The 21703-nt window shown below is 44.3% G+C and overlaps 2 protein-coding genes across 4 annotated transcripts in view; one reads left to right on the top strand and one right to left on the bottom strand.

Annotated features, from left to right (window-relative positions):
• The first annotated feature begins 3 nt into the window (after positions 1 to 3).
• On the top strand, positions 4 to 17732 carry RINT1 (RAD50 interactor 1). Of its 2 annotated transcripts, XM_078598736.1 has the most exons (13): positions 4 to 305; positions 1508 to 1749; positions 2339 to 2512; positions 3353 to 3502; positions 4242 to 4398; positions 5748 to 5858; positions 7640 to 7865; positions 8820 to 8957; positions 9542 to 9741; positions 9928 to 10166; positions 14461 to 14641; positions 15648 to 15766; positions 16382 to 17732. In XM_078598736.1, the coding sequence occupies exons 1-13, from the start codon at positions 69 to 71 to the stop codon at positions 16611 to 16613; spliced, it is 2406 nt and encodes an 801-aa protein (XP_078454862.1). In that variant the 5' UTR covers positions 4 to 68; the 3' UTR covers positions 16614 to 17732. The 2 variants fall into 2 exon arrangements, with proteins under 2 accessions (XP_078454862.1, XP_078454863.1); XM_078598737.1 differs by lacking the exon at positions 16382 to 17732 and having other exon boundaries at positions 14461 to 14631; positions 15648 to 15765.
• The window catches only part of LOC144721253 (plexin-B1-like), a 126831-nt gene continuing 122638 nt past the window's right edge, over positions 17511 to 21703 (bottom strand). For both annotated transcript variants that reach the window (XM_078598734.1, XM_078598735.1), the window contains exon 36: positions 17511 to 21377. In XM_078598734.1, coding sequence (XP_078454860.1) covers positions 21273 to 21377 — 105 coding nt within the window. In that variant the 3' untranslated portion in view covers positions 17511 to 21272. The remainder of the gene's footprint in view (positions 21378 to 21703) is intronic.

The following is a 21703-nucleotide window of genomic DNA, read 5'->3' as shown; positions in this document are numbered from 1 at the left end:
CGTTTTAAACGTAAGAATCGATTCCTTCACCAACACGTCACCCTTCGTGGGGTCGTACTCCGGCGGCAATGGCTGAGACGCAGGCGGCGGCAGCAGCGGCGGTGGTGGTGGAGGCGGGAAGAGACCAAGTAACTACGGAGCAGCAGACGCGTGACCTGGACCTGGTGTCCGTCTCGGGCCTCACGATGCCCGCCCACGTCGCCGCGTTTGTGGACAGCGAGTTCGGCGCCGACACCAAGAAGCTGAAGCGCCTGGGCGAGATGCTGGGCGGCCTGGGCTCGCAGAGGGCTCAGCTCATGGAGCAGGTTGGCCAAATCATGACAAACCCCCACTACCATCATCACAGAGGTCGCAAACGGGTTTTGAATCCTTACCCGTACCCGGCCGCACCAGGGTCGCAAACGGGTACCCGTACCCGGCCGTACCCGTACCGTACCCGGCCGGGTACGGGTATCGGGTACCTGATTGCGACCTCTGGGATGAAGCCATGTTGCAGGCGCGGGTGGGTTGATTCTAGGAACTTGAATTGCGAGAAGAGACAAGACGTTGGGAAATGAGTGACAAACGGTTACTCACCAGTGACTCACGGTCTACCCGTACCCGGCCGCACCACGGTCGCAAACGGGTACCCGTACCCGGCCGGGTACGGGTAGCCGGGTATCGGGTAGGGGGTACGGGTATCGGGTACCCGGATTTTCTGTTTGCACTTAGTCACATATTCACTTTAAGATGTTTTTTGTTCATTTTTTTGTTTGTTGCGGTTGCACCCGATTCAAGAGCCGAATGGCTCACAGGGCTATTAATAAATTAACTTTGAACTCTCGTCTCTGATGCCGTCTCCGTCGCGGCTAGCAGCAGATCTCAACATTTGGCACCTTGCTACTGAAACTTATTTGCCATCGTACGCACGAATAGAATAGCGGGCACAGGGTGCTCATTATACCGTGATTCCGAAATGAGGTCCTGTATTACACGGTGAGGTAAACAGGACAATGTCCGGTGTGAGTTAGTAGAAGTTAGACGTTTTGTTGATGATAGAAAAGACGGTAAAGTTTGGGTCACCTGGGCCGTTATAGCGTTTTGGAGACTTCATTGTCGAACAGCAGTGTCAATGTATTGACATTGACACTGCTTTGACAGCACGAGTGCTGTGACGGCTGACCATAGCCTATTTTTGATTCTCTCAGTCCCAAAAATTATAATTCGGGTCAAACAGCCCAGGAAGCATTCAAATCTATGAATGATCGGACACGTATGCATGTATGTTGAACTTTTTTCGCACCGTACGTAGCCAACCGTGCCATGTGGAAGTATGGGGCATGGTTGGGCAACTGTCGACCACAATAAATGTTGTGTACCCGCGTGGAATGCTTCTGCAGGTGGTGGCGGCTTTCAGCAGGTCTTCATGCAGCAGTGAAAAACGATCGTGGCTGATGATGACGACGACGATTGCACACGGTAGGCCCACCGTCGATCAATCAATAACGTGTGCGGGATGTTGGCGCAGGTGGCGACGGCGCGCTCGGAGGTGCCACGCCGGTTGGAGCGGGCCCTGCACGAGGCCGAGGCGGCGGTGGGAGAGTTGGAGGCCCTCCGAGAACGGAGGGAGCGGCTGGCCCATGAAGTGGAGCGACACGTGGAGGAGACTGCGCCGTGTGCCGAGCCAATCGCACGGCTCATCGGGCAGGTGGACGAGTTGGAGGGTTACCTGTCCTACCTCAAGTGGATCTCGCAGATCGAGGAGCTTAGGTGATGAGCCGCTGATGTGTTGTCAATCAATAAACCACACTAGATCACGTACTATAGTGATAAGAATATTGTTTTGTCCGGTCCTTGTCAATCCATTACTGGATGAATATTCTCCCCATGTCATCTTTGACGTGGGTTTTGTAACCACATATACGACGTTCATGTAGAGAGCCGACTATAAGTTCAATTATACATTCACAACTGATGTTAGCCACAGTCATTGATTCTCATGAACTTTACCCCTTGATGTCTTGACCATTGTGCAGAACTTCTACCAGAATGACGGTTTCCTCTCATCCATACTCTTTTCTCACAGTGCTTGAAATTGGACCCCTCTCCCATAACATTTTTCTGAGTTACTATAAGCTTTGCCGATTATAAAAAAAGGTTAATATCTGATATACAATCATATATGCTCTTAGTTGCTGGCTGCTCTGCTAGAATTTAACTATGAGGCCTCTGTTCAGGATCTATAGCTACAAAAATATCTTGCTAATACTGAAATCGTTCTATTAATGACTTGTTCATGTGTGTGCTTGTGCATTTTTACACTGACTGCGGCCAATGGCATTGTGGCCGACACGCACAGTGACTCGATACAGCAGCACCTGATGACCAACAGCATTGGGGAGGCGCTGGAGAAACTGGTGTCTATGTCTGAACTGGACCGGGTGCTGCAGCCTTCGTCCTGCACTCACCTGCGCCGCTTCGTGCGATCCACGCTCGTCTTTTGGCATAAGATCCTCCGCGAGAAGCTCACCAAGTGAGAGGCAGAGCTATTATATAATTGAATCAATGTCATGGTTCACTTTGCTGCATGATATAACTCACCAGCCTTTGTATATAATGAGGATCTACATAGTCATACCTGTGTAGGTAATTTGAACCTGCTGTACATACATTCGACTATTTAGATGTTCTTTGGTATGATAATGTTCTCACTTTTTATCAGGATATTGTCTTCACCAAGGGTCCTTGATTAGGATATTCTGTAATTTTTTGGAGTTTTGTATGTGTAATAAAGTCGTTGTACCCAGATAAATGCCATGCATATGGAAAGGATAATTCTAAAATATTGACACAGATTAATACTTGCTGTCCTGCCATTTTTTTGGCACCTCAGGTTTGAGAGGTTCAGAAACCTGGGTGATCCATCAACCCTTGCCTACAGAATGCTGGATCGCAGGCCTAAGCCACTATACCGTTTGCTAAAAGAGATGGTCAAATTACATTGTATTATATTATTATTTTCCATGAAATTGTATTGCAGATATTGCACCAGTCCAGTAATTGTGAAGCATGATACAACTCAGGGGTTTTAATGATAATGTATTCTATGAGTGTAACAATATTACCTTCCTCACCCAGGAATTTTATAATTCAAGGCCTCGATTCCATACAAGCATTAGTTTTGCATTTGTCTAATTTTATTGTCCCTCATTTCTTGTTTGCCCCATTAGCCTAAATGTAACTACATATAATTTCCATAAATGATATGTTGGTGTGTAATCCAGTGCAAGTATCGCGAGCCTTAATAGAGGATGTCAATCTGCATTGCTGTACCCATAACTTATACGAGCGTTTCTCAATGCGCTTTGCACAGTGACTTCGAGGAGGTGCTAAAGCAGCTGCAGTGGCCCTTCATCAGCACCCACCAAGGACTCGTGACCCCGCTCACGCCCGGGGCCAACACACAGGAGCTGCACGCTAACCTCGAGACGTTCTTCTGTCACCTCCTGCAGCTGCACATCCCGTAATTATAGCGTCGCCACATTACATTTCAAGTGTCCTGCATCACAGAAGAAAATTCCTTTGCCATATTATGTATACGTCTGTGTTCCTTTCATACTATCTCTTTTTATTTACATTTGCAATTGCTTATGTCTAAAAGTAAGGCTCCAATTTTATGTATACCGATGGCCATGACTGCATTCACACATGCCTTAACTTCTATGGGTGCATGATCTTATGCCTAACCAACTGGTTCGCTTTACTGCTTAAATATCTATGGGCGTAGATACCTGTTATTATTATTTTTTGCCTTTTTGGTTTCTCCATGTCTGCCAGCTAATAAGTCCATGTGCCTGATTTTATGTTGACCTACCAGCTGGTGTGATTACCAGTATAAGTAATACAAAAACTATATAGCTGTAATTTGTAGTTATGTACCGAGGTTATGGCCTGTACTGTCAGACATGGTTTTTAAGCTTCAGTAATAAGATATAGATATTATGGTTGCGGTTGGGTGAGTGACTCGAGAACCCTAGTGGCCTTACCATGCCTATAAATAGAATACGTCAATGCAGTGGGTTATGGCAGCATGATTCAGAGTTATTTAAAAATCTTGTTTTCCCTCTTAACTTAGCTTCAAACTGGTCTTGGATAAACCAGGGATGCACGCGCTAGGTGAAGTCTCTTATGTTTCAGATCGTATCTTCATGAAATCGTTGTCGACCTTTCCCCTGATACTACTGTGCATGTTCCCGACACAGGGACGAGGTTATATCGAGGCCAAGGCGCCTGCCAGAAGAGTACGCACTCCCAGAGATACCACCCATCGCCCTGCCCTTCCAGCTCATGCTCACGCCCTTGGAGAAGCGTTTTAGATACCATTTCCAAGGCAACAAGCAGACCAACGACTTGAGCAAGGTAAATTACTTTGCACGCCTTCACATCATATATATAAACACGAAGGAACAGACGAAATATTTTTGAAAGGAAATGTTTTAGTTTGTATTACAATTATTGGAAGATAATCACACCATGCTGTTGCAATAGAAAGGTTTCATCTTTACCTTGTCAAAACATTTATTTGTGATTGTTTAGCTTTCGCGGAATGCATTGTAAACAATGCTTGTGCTTATGTCATACCAAATTGGTATGTGGAATCGTCTTAACAGGTGTCACCATTGCCACAGAAGAGACAATTAATATGAAACAGAAATGTTGTTGTCAACTGGTAAATGGTAATACTGCTTGGTGTTATAAAAATATGCTATTTGCTGTCAGTTGAACAGTTAAACCAATCCTTTTCGTATTTGCCAGTGTTAAAGGCAGAATGGTGGTTTCCAGATGGCAGTGCAGCAAAATCCACTTGTACTGTATATCTATGCTCCCACATCTATTCTCCCTGCCTTCACCAACTTGCTCTGACCAGCAAGGTCACAGATAAACAGACAATGACTCATTTATATATGTCTCTTCACATACAAAATATAAAAGTCATTTTAACACAATCATCAGTCCCATGGCCGCCTTTGAGTGCATAATTTCAACAGCATTGGTTTTGTACAAGCAAACTCTAGACTGGTTTCAATATAACAATTCTAATGATTATTTTGTGTAAAGTATGGTGATGTATGAAAATTAACTCCAATAACCCATGCAGCATGGGGAGACCTTCATCCAGCAACGGATTTATAATAGGGCTGTACATTTACATAGCATAAGTTGAATGTTACGTCATTTAACTAAATTTAGACAGATTAATAGTATTTTTTATTTTTCAAACTTTATTTAATATCGCACGCTTCACAAGTGAACATTACATAAATAAAATGTGAGTTACACAAAACAATAAAATGTATACTCAGTTCAAAATATTCAACAGATTATAAAATTCATATTTAGCCTGATTTTAAAAAAATCACAAAACACCTTCCTTATCAGCTGCCGTTCATGGTCCACTCCACGTGAACACAACGTCGATCAGCACGCTGCACCATGAACACCCTACACGCAGAAACACATTACCTCAAAACCAGATTCGAGATCCTCACACTTGGACTAGAACCCATAAACTAGAACTACGAACCCACAAACCTGAACTAGCAACCCAATAAAACCAGTGCATTGTATGTCACCAGACTGCCACAATACAATTAACATGTGTACAATGCATTACTTCATACCATATAATAACCAGGCAGTAATCGGTCATTATTTAATCCCAATGCCATTTTGTTTTCTTCCTGCGGTTGTCGTTGTGGACGACGTAGCCCGAGTGGTACCTCACACAGGTGCTGACGTGGATATCGCACCACAGCGACTTCCTGGAGACCACCATCCAGGACGTCCTCTTCAAGGCAAACTCCCCTCTCGATGCAAAGGTGCACATGCTCATGTGTTTGTATTTCACTGGTGGCCAGTTTAAACCAGCTACACATTGATTAAATATGTTACTAATGACATATTTCACATGGCGAGGCTTTCAAAGCATTTTAATTCCATCACGCCAGCGTTATAAACATCACCTCAATTGCTATTAACACTTATTAGCAATTCGTTATCAACAGAGTGGAACTATGCGGACGTCCAGATTAAACTCCTCATTTGAGACCAAAACATCGTTCCTTCTGGCTTCGACATTCCTTGAAGACACTGGTCTGCCATCAACTGCATCGGAACATCGATGAACAGACCAATGTGCCACATCCCCTTCATGAGACAAGCCACATTGCGGCCGTGGCCATGCAACTCGAATTATGGACCGTATAGTCAACCACTGTAGTCTGCGCTCCGTCAATGGAGGAATAGCAAAACTACACAAATTCTCTCCTGAAGCCCTCTTGTGGCTATCAGACCTCGCCATTGGCATTAAACTCCTGAACATATTAACACATGGAAGAATAGAATAGAACTTACTTGTAATGGCAAATATCTATATAATAGGATAACTTTTCTGGCAGTGACCCTTGAAAACGGTACTTTATTTTCTCATCGTCATCTCTCCATTAACTGCAATGGTCATTGGGGCAACACTTGTTGGCTCGGCTGTTAACTCCCTCCACGTTTGCCTGTCCTTTACAATATTTGTCACGGATTGTGCAGGCTTATTAGGCCACATCACATTTGTTATCACAATGTTCTGGGGTCGTACTCTCATTTAAAACAATATACTTATGTATGTGATGTCGTTTACTCATTTTGCTTAGTGCCTCTTCTAATGTGTATTGCACTGCCCTTATCCTGGTCACAGCACAGCCACTGCAGGTTTCACAGTGTTGTTTGTGTGATTCACTAACCCGCTTTCCAGAGCACCACTAGATTACAGATGTGCACCACCACGCCCTGAAATACGATGATTGGTCTTAAATACGTATCTGCACCTCTCTTCTGCTAGGTTATGCTATCAACAACAATTATGTTTTTGTAGTTTGCTGACCTGTTTTAATCTTCTTTAAAAAAAAACATGGACCTGAAATTGATACCATTGAGCATGTGTGTCTTTCACATTTGACCCCATGATGTCATGACTACTTCCGGGGGCAGCCCTGCCAAAAACGTTTAGTTCCATTTGCAAAGCATGCCACATGTCTCGTTAAAAGTAGGTCACATGCCCCTGTTGGTGCTGGTTTGGCCCAGTCATGTCGCTGTTAGGAATCCATTCCGAACCTACTTACCTAGTTTGTGAACCATGCTGGCTTGGTTTTAGCTGGTTATGGGAACTACAAAACTTTCATAATTTTTATTCTTAAAAAATGGTCCCATAGATAAACTCCAGTGGCGAGGCTTTCAAACTATTTTATGGCAATCACGCCAATGTTATAAAAATCACCTCATTTGCTATTAACACTTTGTTATCAACAGAGTTCTTGTTTATTCTCCATCCGACCACGGTGCAGTTTCTCTGAATAAAATATGTATCATTAATATACAGATGAAGCGGCTACACATTGTTTGCACCTGATGGTAATATTCAAAAGCTACACTGTGCGTTGGGGCGCAACGACTCGAATTTAAGAAACGCCGTGGTAGAGAAAGCAAACGTTGGAAGTTGTCATAATCTATCGCGAGTTGGCTGAGGTGAGGGAAACCTGGCGCAGAGTTTGTAATTGTCTCCAAACTGGAACCACGAGCCGCCAACATCACGCTCCTCTCCCTTCCACAGCTGGAGTTCATCCGCGGGCTCATGCTGCTGGTGATGGAGAAGGCGGCGCATGACGTGCCTCGCCTGCTGTTCGACGACACCCTCTTCTGTCACCTGGTGGACGAGCTGCTGCTGTTTGAGCGGGAGGTGCGCGCCGCGCACGGCTACCCGGCCGCGCTGCCCGGCGTGCTGCACGTGCTCTCGCAGGAGGCCTGCTTCCAGAAGTGGCTCGCCGTTGAGCGCAAATGTAACGCAGACACGAACGTGCCATCGTCGCGTGGCAAACACCCGCGTCGTTTTTACATGCAGATAGCACTGCCGTGTGTGTGTGTAGATGCACAATTTCAGCCAAACATTTGGAAAGAATTATAATTTAGAACATTTGGTAATCGCGCCATTCTTATATCGCAAGGCTATTGCAAAAGCACTATGTTTCACAGACAGTCTGCAGTACTTTTGCAGTCGGGGGTGATATTACATGGGACATTCCAATTGAGTAATTTGTGGATGATTTATAAACATTTTCAGATTTGGGCGATAATACCAGCACACAATGGCCTACTCATTTTGAATGATATCGGAGGATCTTTAATATTTACTGTGAAACAGACGGTGTGTTTTTATGGTTAACACACCCACAGTAATAACTAGGTCAGTCTGCCTGATTCGAACCGAGAACCTTTGCATGAAGTGGCGAACGTGCTCCCACTGGGTCATGTCACCGCCCCAGTCAGTTATCGATGGTGCCGAGATGTGGCATTGAAATGTGGGGGGGCGGGCGCACTGCACTGGAAATATCTCAGTGAGTTTTATATGTAGTAAGTTTCATACCATGCATGTAATTTGTATTTGCTATTGTGTTACACGTAGCATTGCTTTAGACTTGAGAAGTCATCAAAATAGTAATTCCTGGTTCTATTTAATGATATAAAAGTAAATCGTATAATAGAATGATAACTTTTTACATTAGTTTAACTTTTATCTTAATAATATACTCAAAGATATTTAAAAACATTGTTTCAGTATTGCTTTTTTAACCGTTGGTTAAATAGTTGAAATTGACGAGCAATGTAAGATAATACGAGTAATGTCCACAAAATGGTATACCCCAAAATGAAACACTGCCCACTCCCCCCAACTACTTGAAGGATATGGAACGTACCACTTTAACATGGGTGATTGTTGTCCCGTGTGCCGGCAGTCTCGTTGGAGAAGGTGGACTCCATGCTGTCGTCGGAGGCGGCGTGGAGCTGCCAGTACCAGGACGTGGGGGAGCTGGAGGAGGCACATGTGCCCGACTGTGCCGAGATGTTCATGACCTTGCTGCAGGTCATCACGGGTGAGTGACAACCGGTGGGACGGGGGGGCTCAGGGTCACCACCTGCAACGTTGCTCCTAGATCTCACTCCCGACTCGCCCACTTGTATCGGTCGGAAAGACCTGATTTAAGGAGTTTTAGTTGTGTGAAACAATGATTAACCCCCTTTCCACAAATCCACTGCAATTCGATGAAACATCACAATTCAGGGATGCACTCAGATTCAAGTATTGGTTCTTTATCTAATTTTCCTGTCTCATTTTGTTTTCCTGTCTGCTTTTTTATCCCTTGTGCTGTCTAAATTAAACCTGAACATATTTTAGCTTATCATTTGCATGCAATGTAAATAATCGATCGCAATTGCACAACTCTATCTGTGCACCTTGTTGAGTTCAATTCTAACTCATTGTTACAGCTTTGTTACATGCTTCATCAAATCTCATAGCATGTGCAGCACATTTTGGATTTCTATATCAGAATCAGAGCCAGTAGGTGTAGTGAATTTCTAGATGGCAGCAAATGATAATCGCTCCACCTGTCTTCCTAAACCTCTCTGTACTCTCCCACCCCATTGGGAACCATGTGGCGCACATTGTCCTCTGCAGACCGCTACAAGTGGTTGCCCCAGATGTGGCACAAACTCAAGTTTCTCGAGCTGCAGATGGACCTCCTGGACGACTTCCGCATCCGCCTGACCCAGGTCATGAAGGAAGAAGCGCACTCTCCGCTGGGCACGCGCTACTGCGCCGTGCTAAACGCCGCCGCCTACGTCACCAGTGTGCTCTCCGACTGGTCCGACAACGTGGTGCGTCCCATCGTCTCCTCCCCTTTCAGCATTAACCATAACGCCACCGCCAGTACCGAGCCCAAGAGTGCCGTTTTTAGCGTGCTGAAGCAGGGAGACACTTTGTCGTTGACCCTTCACCGCTTTTGCGTGTGTCCGTGGCTTTTTGGTTCTGGTCTCCCCCGGGGATGCGGGGGGGGCGTGCAGTTTTTCCTACAGATGCAGCAGGCCTACCTGGAGGAGGTGTCGAGGGAGGCGGGCGACAGGGCGACGGCGCGGGGACGCATGTCGGAGCTGCAGCTGGGCCAGCTGGCGTCGCTGGAGGCGTCCGTGTTCGACGACACGGTGCGCCTGCTGCACCGGCTGCAGCAGGAGATGCTGTCCAAGGTGGGCGACTGCATGTTCAAGGAAGTGAAGGAGAAAGCGCAGCTGTACAAGAGGGAGAGGTGAGCGCCGAAGCTTGGTTTCAACGTATTTTATTTAATGCTGCACTGGATTTAAACCGATTTGCCTCTTCAGTATTGTTTTCACACTCGACTAACAATAACAGCTGATTAAAATACAGAAAAGCATAAGAAAGTACATTTAAAGCCATTTTCTTGGTGATATTGCCATTGATTTTTATACACATTCCTCATCATGCACTGACACAATTGTTGACTAGTGTATACATTTCGATTTAAAGCTTTCGTGACTGCAGGGATTCATCTTCTTGGTTCTTTCGGTAAAGTCACGTAGAAGGGAAGTAATAAAATAATAAAAATAAAACATAATAAAACAATTCTCACGACGTTTCGGCCACAACGCAAGCAGCCATCCTCAGGCGAAGAATGAAACACCCCAAGCTTGGAGCGTATATTTAAGCTGGGTTAGAGGGGGGGGAGGTGGGAAGAAGAGCGCCTAAACAAAATAATTTGCATATCAAGAGGAATTCAGCATATGGAAAATGCGTAGGAGGTGGGCGGGGGGGGGTTCCAAATCAATACTATGCCCGTGCATTATGCAGGATTAGCAGCATCAAAGGGGGGGGGGGGAAGGGGGGGAGCATTAACAAAGGAAAGGAATGTTAATAGTATGTAGCTGTAGTTACTAAACAACCACGTAAAAAACTACAGTATAAACTGCATGACAAACTAAAGTATAAACTACATAGCATCATCAGTAAACTTACTATACTCTACAATAAGCTGAGTTACTAACAGTAAGTAATACATGAAAAATTCTACGTTGTAAAAAATTATATAATATGCTTCCATCTAAACTTTATTCTCTTACATCACACGCGTCTATACCGTACTATATACTTCCATAGGCAAAACCAACATTAAATTACATACTGTATTGCTATAAACCACCCTATACCTTATACATTTTTAATATAACACTATGTATTATTCTACCCACCCTAATGTGTATCAAAATGGTTTATTACGTCCTTCCAGTGATTGCTAAGCCAGAATCCATCTTCTCGGTTAAAATTGTCTCTGTGTTTGTAAATGTGGATCGCCTCATGTACGAATCTCTCATGATAGCCAGATGGCTTGCAGAGAACCTCTGTCTTGGAGAAGTCAATGTCATGTGAGCCCACTGAGTTGTAACAGTGATCTGCCACGGCTGAGGTGTTTGTCCTACAGTGTTTCAGGTCAGCTTTATGTTCACGGATGCGGTCCGAGACATGTCGTTTGGTTTCCCCAATGTAACTGCTACCACAGAGGCAACTTAGTTTGTAGACACCAGGGTACTGTATGTCTGGAACCACATCTTTTACAGACGGTACCAGATCACGGATTTTATGTACTGTGTTGAATCGGACCTGGATCTTGTGTTTAATCAGGATTTTGGAGATCTTTTTTGTGACCCCAGCAATGTAGGGTAAGGTGATGGTCTTGAAAGGCTCCTCAACAGGATCTTTCTTGGTGGTTGGAGTGATGGCTTTGCGGATTGTGTAGTCGGAGTAACCATTAGCCTTAAGAGCTTGGCGTACGTGTTTGAGTTCACTGGAAATGTGTTCATGGTCGGAGATGCATTGGGCTCTATGATATAGAGTCTTGATGAGAGAATTCTTCTGGGATGGATGGTGGTGGGAATCCGGTTTTAGATAAGCATCCGTGTGGGTGGCTTTCCTGTAGACAGAGTGGCTCATTGAACCATCAGGTCTCCTTTTGATTAGGACATCCAAAAAGGGTAGCTTGCCATCATTTTCGACTTCCATGGTGAATCTGATGGCTGGGTGTATGGAATTGATATGGTCGAGAAATTGGTCTAGAGCAGGCCGGCCATGTGGCCAGATGACAAAAGTGTCGTCTACGTACCTCTTCCATAAGGTCGGGCGTAGAGTCGCAGTCTGGATGGCGTCCGTCTCAAATTTCTCCATGAAGATGTTGGCTACAACCGGAGATAAGGGGGAGCCCATTGGGGTGCCCTCAATTTGCTTGTAGAAGGTTCCATTCCAGGTGAAGTATGTATTGGTTAAGCAGTGTCTCACCAGGGGGGGACCTTCATTATTTTATTTTATTACTTCCCTTCTACGTGACTTTACCGAAAGAACCAAGAAGATGAATCCCTGCAGTCACGAAAGCTTTAAATCGAAATTTAACCGCCTCTACGGGGAGGGTTTCCACATAACTTTGAGATCCTTCAACAAGCTCCGGGACAAGAAGGCTCAGCTAATCGAGTCTCACCTTTCTGAAGAGATGCCGCGACTCTAAGGTAATACCGAACGCATTTACACTAACATCTGCTGCTGTAACTTCTTCTAATGCGAAACGAATTCTGTCTAGAACTAGCTTAGCTCTTATCTCAGAGAAAATCAGACTTACGCGCACCGAACTAGATCAGTTAGACAAGACACTCTACAAATCACACTTATCCTTGAGTGCAACAATGTCCACATCGGATTGGGAACATGTGGAAAAAATGACTGCCTCTTCAGCTGCCGCTATGTCGACTAAATGTAAGGACAACTTGATTTCCAAATTCAACCGCCTCTCAAACAAGAAACCGGACCCACACATTGAAAAGCTAGATGTTAACAAAGTCGTAATTAATCGCAGTAACAGTCCTATTTCTGAAGGTTTGAAATCCGTTTTAGCTAAAGGACTAAACTTTGCAGTCACACCTAGACACATACCAGTTAATGATATAATTGCTCGAGTAGATGTAGGCAACTTAGTTTGTAGACACCCTGGTGTCTACAAACTAAGTTGCCTCTGTGGTAGCAGTTACATTGGGGAAACCAAACGACATGTCTCGGACCGCATCCGTGAACATAAAGCTGACCTGAAACACTGTAGGACAAACACCTCAGCCGTGGCAGATCACTGTTACAACTCAGTGGGCTCACATGACATTGACTTCTCCAAGACAGAGGTTCTCTGCAAGCCATCTGGCTATCATGAGAGATTCGTACATGAGGCGATCCACATTTACAAACACAGAGACAATTTTAACCGAGAAGATGGATTCTGGAATCACTGGAAGGACGTAATAAACCATTTTGATACACATTAGGGTGGGTAGAATAATACATAGTGTTATATTAAAAATGTATAAGGTATAGGGTGGTTTATAGCAATACAGTATGTAATTTAATGTTGGTTTTGCCTATGGAAGTATATAGTACGGTATAGACGCGTGTGATGTAAGAGAATAAAGTTTAGATGGAAGCATATTATATAATTTTTTACAACGTAGAATTTTTCATGTATTACTTACTGTTAGTAACTCAGCTTATTGTAGAGTATAGTAAGTTTACTGATGATGCTATGTAGTTTATACTTTAGTTTGTCATGCAGTTTATACTGTAGTTTTTTACGTGGTTGTTTAGTAACTACAGCTACATACTATTAACATTCCTTTCCTTTGTTAATGCTCCCCCCCTTCCCCCCCCCCCCCTTTGATGCTGCTAATCCTGCATAATGCACGGGCATAGTATTGATTTGGAACCCCCCCCGCCCACCTCCTACGCATTTTCCATATGCTGAATTCCTCTTGATATGCAAATTATTTTGTTTAGGCGCTCTTCTTCCCACCTCCCCCCCCTCTAACCCAGCTTAAATATACGCTCCAAGCTTGGGGTGTTTCATTCTTCGCCTGAGGATGGCTGCTTGCGTTGTGGCCGAAACGTCGTGAGAATTGTTTTATTATGTTTTATTTTTATTATTTTATTACTTCCCTTCTACGTGACTTTACCGAAAGAACCAAGAAGATAGTGTATACATAACCACTTGGTCATTCACACTATTCACTCCTTATTGTACATGGAAACCTGTGTGTGTGCCTTCACTGTATTGCCCGCTCGCATATATGCCTTGCTGTACACGAATTGTATTGACCTCTCACTAAACGCACAACATATACCCTATCCAGTCTTTAATTATATTTTTTGCTTACTGTTTAATATACACACCCAATCATGCTCTCGCAATTATTTTTGACACACCATTGACCATGCATTTTCACGATGATTCACTCATTGTTTTATACATGCACCTGGCCATATACAACCTATCATTCGCTCACTCCTGTATAATTTAAATTGGCCATATGCCCTCTTGTTCACTCACTGTTGTATAGATTAACTTGGCCATATACACTATCATTCAGTCATGGTTGAATAGGTTAACCTGTCCATAATACCCTATAATTTCCTCACAGTTGTATAGATTTAACCTGGCCATGTACACTATCATTGACTCACGGTTGTACACAGTCTCACTTGCTGTATCACCAATCCTGCAGGTGGCTGAGCCTACCGGCCCAGGTGGAGCAGGTGACCATGTCGCTGTCGAGCACAGCGTGCCCCTTTGTGGTCGCCCTGCGCGACCGCCTGCTGCAGATGGAGCGCCAGCTGTCTGCGGAGCTCTTCGCCACCCTCTGGGTCGCTGTGGCCGAAAAGCTCGACATCTTCTTGTACGAGGAGGTCCGCACAGCCCACGACGAACATCTTGCCTTGCTGCGCTCGTTTAAACTCTGGTCACCTGGTCTCAATAGAATCATAGTATGAAGGGGACTGCAGAGCTTGGGCAATTGTTGGTGCTGGCTCACCGCCCAACTGCCTTTCCAGCTTCTCTGTTGTCGGTCCTCAACAAATGTGAGATACAATTTGCATGAAGGACTTTATGTAAAGCAAAACCATAATAATTAATAATCATAAGAATAATGGGTTATTAAAAAAAGTCTACGAGAAGAGTGCATTTTAGAATGCTTGGCCTCTAAGGTGGCCAGGTGGCTCAGCACTCAGCTGGCACTACTGAGATTTTGGGATCACATCCAGGTTTCAACCACATTTGATTAAATTGGTTTCTCAAGCGTAGCCAATTGGTTTCAGCCGGTCATTAATGACCACGCAAAAAAACATGAAGTTTGGTTTTGGACTTAAGCTGGTTAAATAATTAAAACTATCGGTTTAGTTGTTATGCAACGGTCTTATAGCTAAACTAATGGTAGTGTGTGACCTCCAACTGTCTACAGGATACGGGGTCAACTGAAGTATATTTTAGATGAAGTCTTGTGAAATATTATGCACCTCTTTCACACATTGGGTGTCTCATGACATGCCTATAAATAGTACAATTGGAATCAATCAGGAAAATACCGAAATAAAGAAATCATTCAGCTGGCCCCTTCATTTTCAAGAACATGAATGGCTGTCTTATACACAGGCTAATAGTGTAATTAGCCAGCCTGTGGTAAAGCACTTAAAAACCTTGATGGGTAGATCCTCATCAAATCTGTGAAGCTAGAATCTGAGCATGGCAAGTAGGTTCCTGACCTTTTGTGGGATTTGAGTGTTTGATCTTACATACAAATAAGTAAACAAACCTCTCGCAAGGCAAGAGCCCTCCTGAAGGGGGTCTCTCAAAATTCACCGAAGCCTGCCTTGAGGACTTCATTACTATTTATTTTCACGTAACATTTCCCCGCAGGTGATTTTGGCGAACCATTTCAACGAAGGTGGAGCAGCCCAGCTGCAATTCGACATGATGCGGAACCTCTTCCCATTGTTCGCCCAGTACTGCAAGCGGCCAGAGAACTACTTCAAGCAGTGAGTGACATGAGAACCTTTACTGGTTCCCACGGTTGTGACATACAGCTGATTTCCCACTAGTTGTGACGTACAGGTGATTTCCCACTAGATGTGACAATTTACCACCCTCACCGATTCAATTGTCACCATACCATTCAAAATATGTTGTTTTGACCATATTATTTTGTACAGTTTTGTTCAGTTAGCCTAAATGTAACATATCAATTGCATAAATTGCACATCATCAATTCTAACATTCCCACTTTTGGATATGTATTATGAGCTGTATTGTTTATAGTCGAAGAATCATTGCAGTGTAACATGCCTAGCCATCACCCTTCTCCTTGGGCATCAGCTCACCTTACCGTCGTTCACAAGATCCCATAAAAATGTAAGCGAGGTAATAACACATCTCGCATGCTTGTCACTTGAACATCTATAAATACGTTATGGAGAGGTGCATCAGAGCCTCACAGGCCCAGTGTACCAGAGCACTCGACTCACAAATGGAAGGTTGAGGAGATCCACACTGTGCCAGCCAGCCCATCACAGAAAATCTATCTGTGAGGAATCGTATCTATTCTGCCCTATGCCAACTTTCTGTTTCTCGTCCGTGCTGCGTGGGGCCATCAGCGTGAAGGAGGCGTGCCTGGTGCTGACCCTGGGCGTGGGACCCGCGCTGCTGCTTCGCGAGGTGCTGAACTCGTGGGCGAACGAGGGCGGCAAGGACGACGACCTCAGCGACGGCGAGCAGAGCCAGCACACGGCTTTCAAGTCGCTCAACGAGATGGGCATCTACAAGCTGTCGCCCCGCACCGTCAAGATTCTGCTGGGCCTGAGGACAAACCTCCCCGCCAATGCCTAGTGGCTCGCGAAGGATGGGGACTGCCTTGTGAGTGCACTGCCATGCAAGATACTGTGGCCGCCTTGCTTTCGTGTGGTTCCGTTGGTGAACCCGGGTGGTGAATGCTGAACAAGACTAATGTGTAGCACTCATTCTTAAGTGGAACATGTTTGTGAATTTCACACTACACCTAAGGGTATTTCGTTTATTTAAATTATTTAAAATTAGGACCCTGGTTATGGGACATGAGTAATACATAATGGAAAGCAATGATTCCTCTGAGGAGCCTTTTAATGCTTGTATGATAGTCTTATAGTTATGGCTTTTAAGCTAGATCATCATCAGCCATATCAAGCCATTGCTGGATAAAGACCTCACCGTCCAGTAATAATCTACTTAGAACCTGGACAAGCTGTATTCATTACTCCATCTCCTTGGTAGAAGTGCTCTGATGGGTTCCATCCTTTTGCTACCACTCAGTCTTTATTAGTCATCTAAGTACAATTGTCTCAATGCTGTTGATACAACCTTGCAGTGAAGGGTATAATGTGAGAAATTAAAGTTAACTTGTATTTAATGACCTTAACAAAAACTGACAAATCTGTACCATATTCCAAGAGGTTCCTATCAGCATCCTGGAAATGCACAAGTAAGAAGAATTACAGCAGGAATATTTCAATCGGCATTTATTTTTTTCGGATAAACTAAGGACCTCACAATATCTCTTAGCAGCAGGCACGTATCCTTAATTGCTTTAACTTAAGTAGTTTACTCAATATGGAAATTGTTTAACACATTGACATTGAGGTTCAACAATGTTAAGTGTTTAAAACTCTCGACCACTTGATACAATCTTCGAATGAAAGAGGATGCAGGTTTTGAAAAGCATCAAAACATCACACGGTAACAATTTCAGAATTGCCGCAAAATGTGTTTATTGGACACTTTGGATCTATATGTTCACAAAGCTCATAAAACGTTTTTATTTATCTGGATCTATTCTCTCTGTACAAATCATTATATATAAAAACAAAACAATTTCAATTTACTTTAAATACAAAATATATGTACAAAAATATTTCAGAGATGAAAATGACTGCATTCAGCATTGCTAATAAACACCGTATGCAAAAGAAAAAAGAATGGAACTTAATATTGTTTATTATATTGGAAACATCCTGGTTTAAAAAAGAAAACATAAGGGACTCGTCAACATTGCTAGCCTAGGCTTTCTTGCCTGAATAGGTATTCTTACCTGAATGTTGCGCAGGGAAAGGTTAACTTCGCTATAAATCCCTTTCTTGGTTTCTTCAACCAAGTTGGCGGCATAAATAGAGGGAGACTGCATAGTGCAACACGTACACAAACCTAGTGCTTTAATTGGTCACTTAGGGCAGTACCACGGGGCTGTGTAAAGGGGCTGCGCTCATACGCAAGGTTTCGTCACCGTAGCCCTCCTAACGCTTTCATTTGAGAACCTGCATGTGTTGACTTTTGCCGCACTAGCCCCCCTTTCCAAACAGTCTCCAGCCACCTCGGCAGTGGCATGGGTTGAGTGTACAGGACTGTACGTTGCGTACACCACAACACGGAAACATAAACGTGAATATATATGTATTGGAAGCAGCGTTTTTACTTTAAGCTACAACACACCACAAGCTAGAGGGGTAAATATTACGTTGGTACCCGAAAAGGCAGACAACGGATTGTGATTCGACGATTAGCGTGGCCACAATCATTCCCAGTGGCCCCAACTCCAATGTGTGCTGCCCACCCCCCCCACCACCCCTCTTAGGGTTTCACTGAAGGAAATGTGCCGATCCTGCCATGTAGTTTCCTTCAGGTCATCGTACACAGCAGTTGCAGGAAGACATCGCGGTATGCGGAGTTTTTCCTAAATAGTCGAGTCTATAAAAGGGGGTGAATGTTAAAGGTGCAGCCCCGCAATTCCTTGCTCACACCACAACTTGCAGAAGGACCTCCACCAGAGAATGCTCCAGAGCTCCACGCCAATGGGTCCATTTTGGCCGACTCTTCTATACTCGACAGGCATCTTGGAAGAGGTGGGGGTACCCACAACAGACTCCCCACCACAAGCGGTCTGCGTATTTGACCAAACTGGCATACCCACTTGTCTACTGTTGGTTGGAGAGGTAAACGCATGCAATTAATGCTCCAAGCAACGTGATATATATGTTTTTCTCTTATGAAACTAATTATTGCAGAATTAACTTTGCCTAACCAGCCCTGAAAAAGAATCCACCAGCGAAGGCACTTGGATAAGTGGTAGTGTTTTACCAAAAGAAGAAAAAAAAATCCTGAAAACCCAATATTACCAATCTTTTGATAGAGTTTTGAGGTCTCAACGTTGCAGGGCTGAAATATGACTGATCTTTACCTGAATGCCCATTCAAATGTATCTTTTACACAGGAGACATGGATACCACGGCTTCATCTACAGGAGTGTTTGTAATTAAGATATCGGTAATTTTCAAATTTAACTTTTATTCTACGATAATCTGCGAATTAATGCTCAAGGTCTTTAAAGTTATCTGTTTTAGGACGGAGAGAGTTTGTCCTGAAATCCCTTTAAAAATCACCAGGAGATGGCAGCCACGTTGGCCAAATTTGCCCAGTCACAAGCGTGATTCACTGGACTAGAGATTATCTTGGATGAATCAGGAAAATACCAAAATCGAGCCTAGATATAAAAGTTCTGATCTAATTATTTTTTTTATCCAAAATGTAAAATTACGTAATTTTCCACCAAAGTGGTGTTACGTAGCATTAGGTAACATCACCTTTGCATGAAGATACATTAAATTATTACTGAAATACAAATTATCCTCAACTACGAATACCATTTTGTTTAAATCCAAAACTTAACCCTATACTTAGCTATCTATAATAAATGAGCCTTCGAGTTCTCATCTGTTTAGACAGAGTCCCTGTAAAGGGTTGTGCTTATTTTTAAATTGGTTATTGCCAGCCGTTACCATTTACTGCTGGGTATTTAAACCTCCTTAAGTTCTGCACATCTGCAATCCACTCCATTATAATTGCTTTCATAACTCGATACTGTCGTCCCACCATTTAAAACATTTATTAAATCCCATAAAAAGAATATTAAAATCATACAACAAAAATAAGGCAATTTAGTCAGCATTGCATCTCCGTTTAGTTTCTCCCTGCAAGCTTTGATTTTGCTTTATGATTCTTCATCGGTGCCTACACTGCATTGCATCCAACACATGAGCAGCAATACAAGCTCGGATTCTTGCGAGAAAGCATCTTAAACCGAGGAAGCGCCCTAGTACCCAGTTTTGATTGACCACTTGTACCCCTTTTACACTGGCAAATCTGAGCCGAGCCAGTGCAGGGCCCTCACAGGTGGCAGTGCTAATGACATGTGCAATGCATCTAACATCACCACTTAAAGAAAATCAATAAAATAGCATCCAGCAGTCGAAAGCCTTGGAGCGTTGAACAGTGTGCATGTATGTATATCTGCGCGCAAGTCAACTCAAACACGGCGTGTCATCCGTCTCCATGTTACACACTGCGTGCCATGTCAGTGGCATGGCTCGGCTTCTGCAGTGGAAAAGCCTGCCTCCTGACCCGTGCTAGGCTGGCTCTGTATGGCGCGGTCTCGGATGTGCCAGTGGAAAAAGGAATATTCCTGTAGTTCAACAACATGGAATGCATTATACTGAACAATCATAGATCTAACTTACGCTATTTCTGCCAGGACCCTACATTATGTGGAAGCACAGCCTTAAGTGACGTTTGTATTTGGTGAAGGGAAGGGTGTGTTTGCAGCACTATGCCTTACTGTTTTGGAGGACATATGTACATAAATGCATTAAGTTTCAGTGTCACACACACGCACATTTATTGCTAAAGTAATTGGAAGTGTATATAGAATGCTCGTACTGTATATACTTAAATATGTATATATAATGCATGTGGTACACATACACTAAGTACACAATATATAACCCCCTCGGTGCTAAATATATATACATATACACACACACAAGCTAGATCCCCCATTTAGCCTTTTAGACTGTTGGGGCAAGTGCTGTTAGCGAGCACATATTAAGGACGGCAAAGCTAGCAGCACTCCCAGCCTCAATTGTTCCCCTAGTGCTATTGATTACACTGCTCCAGGTACTCATTTTAGGCTCAGCTAACCTAGGGGAGGACAAATCCAGGTTCAATTCCCACTTCCAACTTGTGTTGTTCATAGCTTGAAATTGAACCTGGAACACTGGAAATGCTGCAGTGCGCTAACCACAACGACACCACTTCCTAATCACACCACACACGTGGGCCCACACACGCACACACAATATAAACTAATGAATTACTCTGTAAACTAAGACATATCTACACAGCATTACACACACACGATACACACACTTCACACTTGGACAATCACAGTACTGTTACTTGTACACAGCTTCCCTCCGCTCCACATTAGGCGAGTTTTTTTCCACGGCCGACAGAGCTTTTGCGCACGGGTCGACGGCAAAACCGCCGATTTCATCGACGATCTTGGGATGTGTAGAACACGAGCGACAAGGGTGGTCCAGGTCCACTTGTCGTGGCGAGGGTTAGCAACGTTGAGCCCCAGAGACCCCGGGTCAAGGGTCGCAGTCTGCACGATTGCCGTGGGGCTCACAGATCTGTGACCTTGTTCTCCAGGGCAGCTGCCACCTGCTGCAGACGGTAGGACAGCTGCATCTTCTGCGCGACGGGGTCCTCCTCCAGCGCCGTGATGAGCTGGGTGCGGCAGGGGGGCGGGCTCGTTAAGTCGCGCGATACATTACAACGAGGCAGTGCAATAAAAATGCGACGACGCATCGATTAACTCGCATGGCGTAGAAAATGAGTGTACAGGCGGTGCAACAGCACTGGGACCCACAAGCCAGAGGGCTAAGACGACTGGGTTACGAAGAGGGAGAAAGGCAGGGGGCGAGCACTGGCCATAGGCATTGGCCTCGGAAGGTGGCAGATTGTTGGGACAGGCGGAGCGGCCATGTCAAGTTCTGCAACCGAGTGGCTGCCAGCGCGTGAACCGCTCATGGGACGGGCGTTCGTTCCCGTGG

This window comes from Lampetra planeri, chromosome 11, assembly GCF_965212315.1.
Source record: "Lampetra planeri chromosome 11, kcLamPlan1.2.h2, whole genome shotgun sequence".
Taxonomy (NCBI): domain Eukaryota; kingdom Metazoa; phylum Chordata; class Hyperoartia; order Petromyzontiformes; family Petromyzontidae; genus Lampetra; species Lampetra planeri.
This window is presented reverse-complemented; position numbering and strand designations above follow the sequence as displayed.

What these genes read in the sequence shown, in the direction of transcription:
- RINT1 (XM_078598736.1), top strand. Translation starts at nt 69, where the DNA reads ATGGCTGAGACGCAGGCGGCGGCAGCAGCGGCGGTGGTGGTGGAGGCG. An exon ending in GGGCTCAGCTCATGGAGCAG is followed by an intron (nt 306 to 1,507) that starts GTTGGCCAAATC and finishes ATGTTGGCGCAG; the next exon opens with GTGGCGACGGCGCGCTCGGA. An exon ending in ACATCTTCTTGTACGAGGAG is followed by an intron (nt 14,642 to 15,647) that starts GTCCGCACAGCC and finishes ATTTCCCCGCAG; the next exon opens with GTGATTTTGGCGAACCATTT.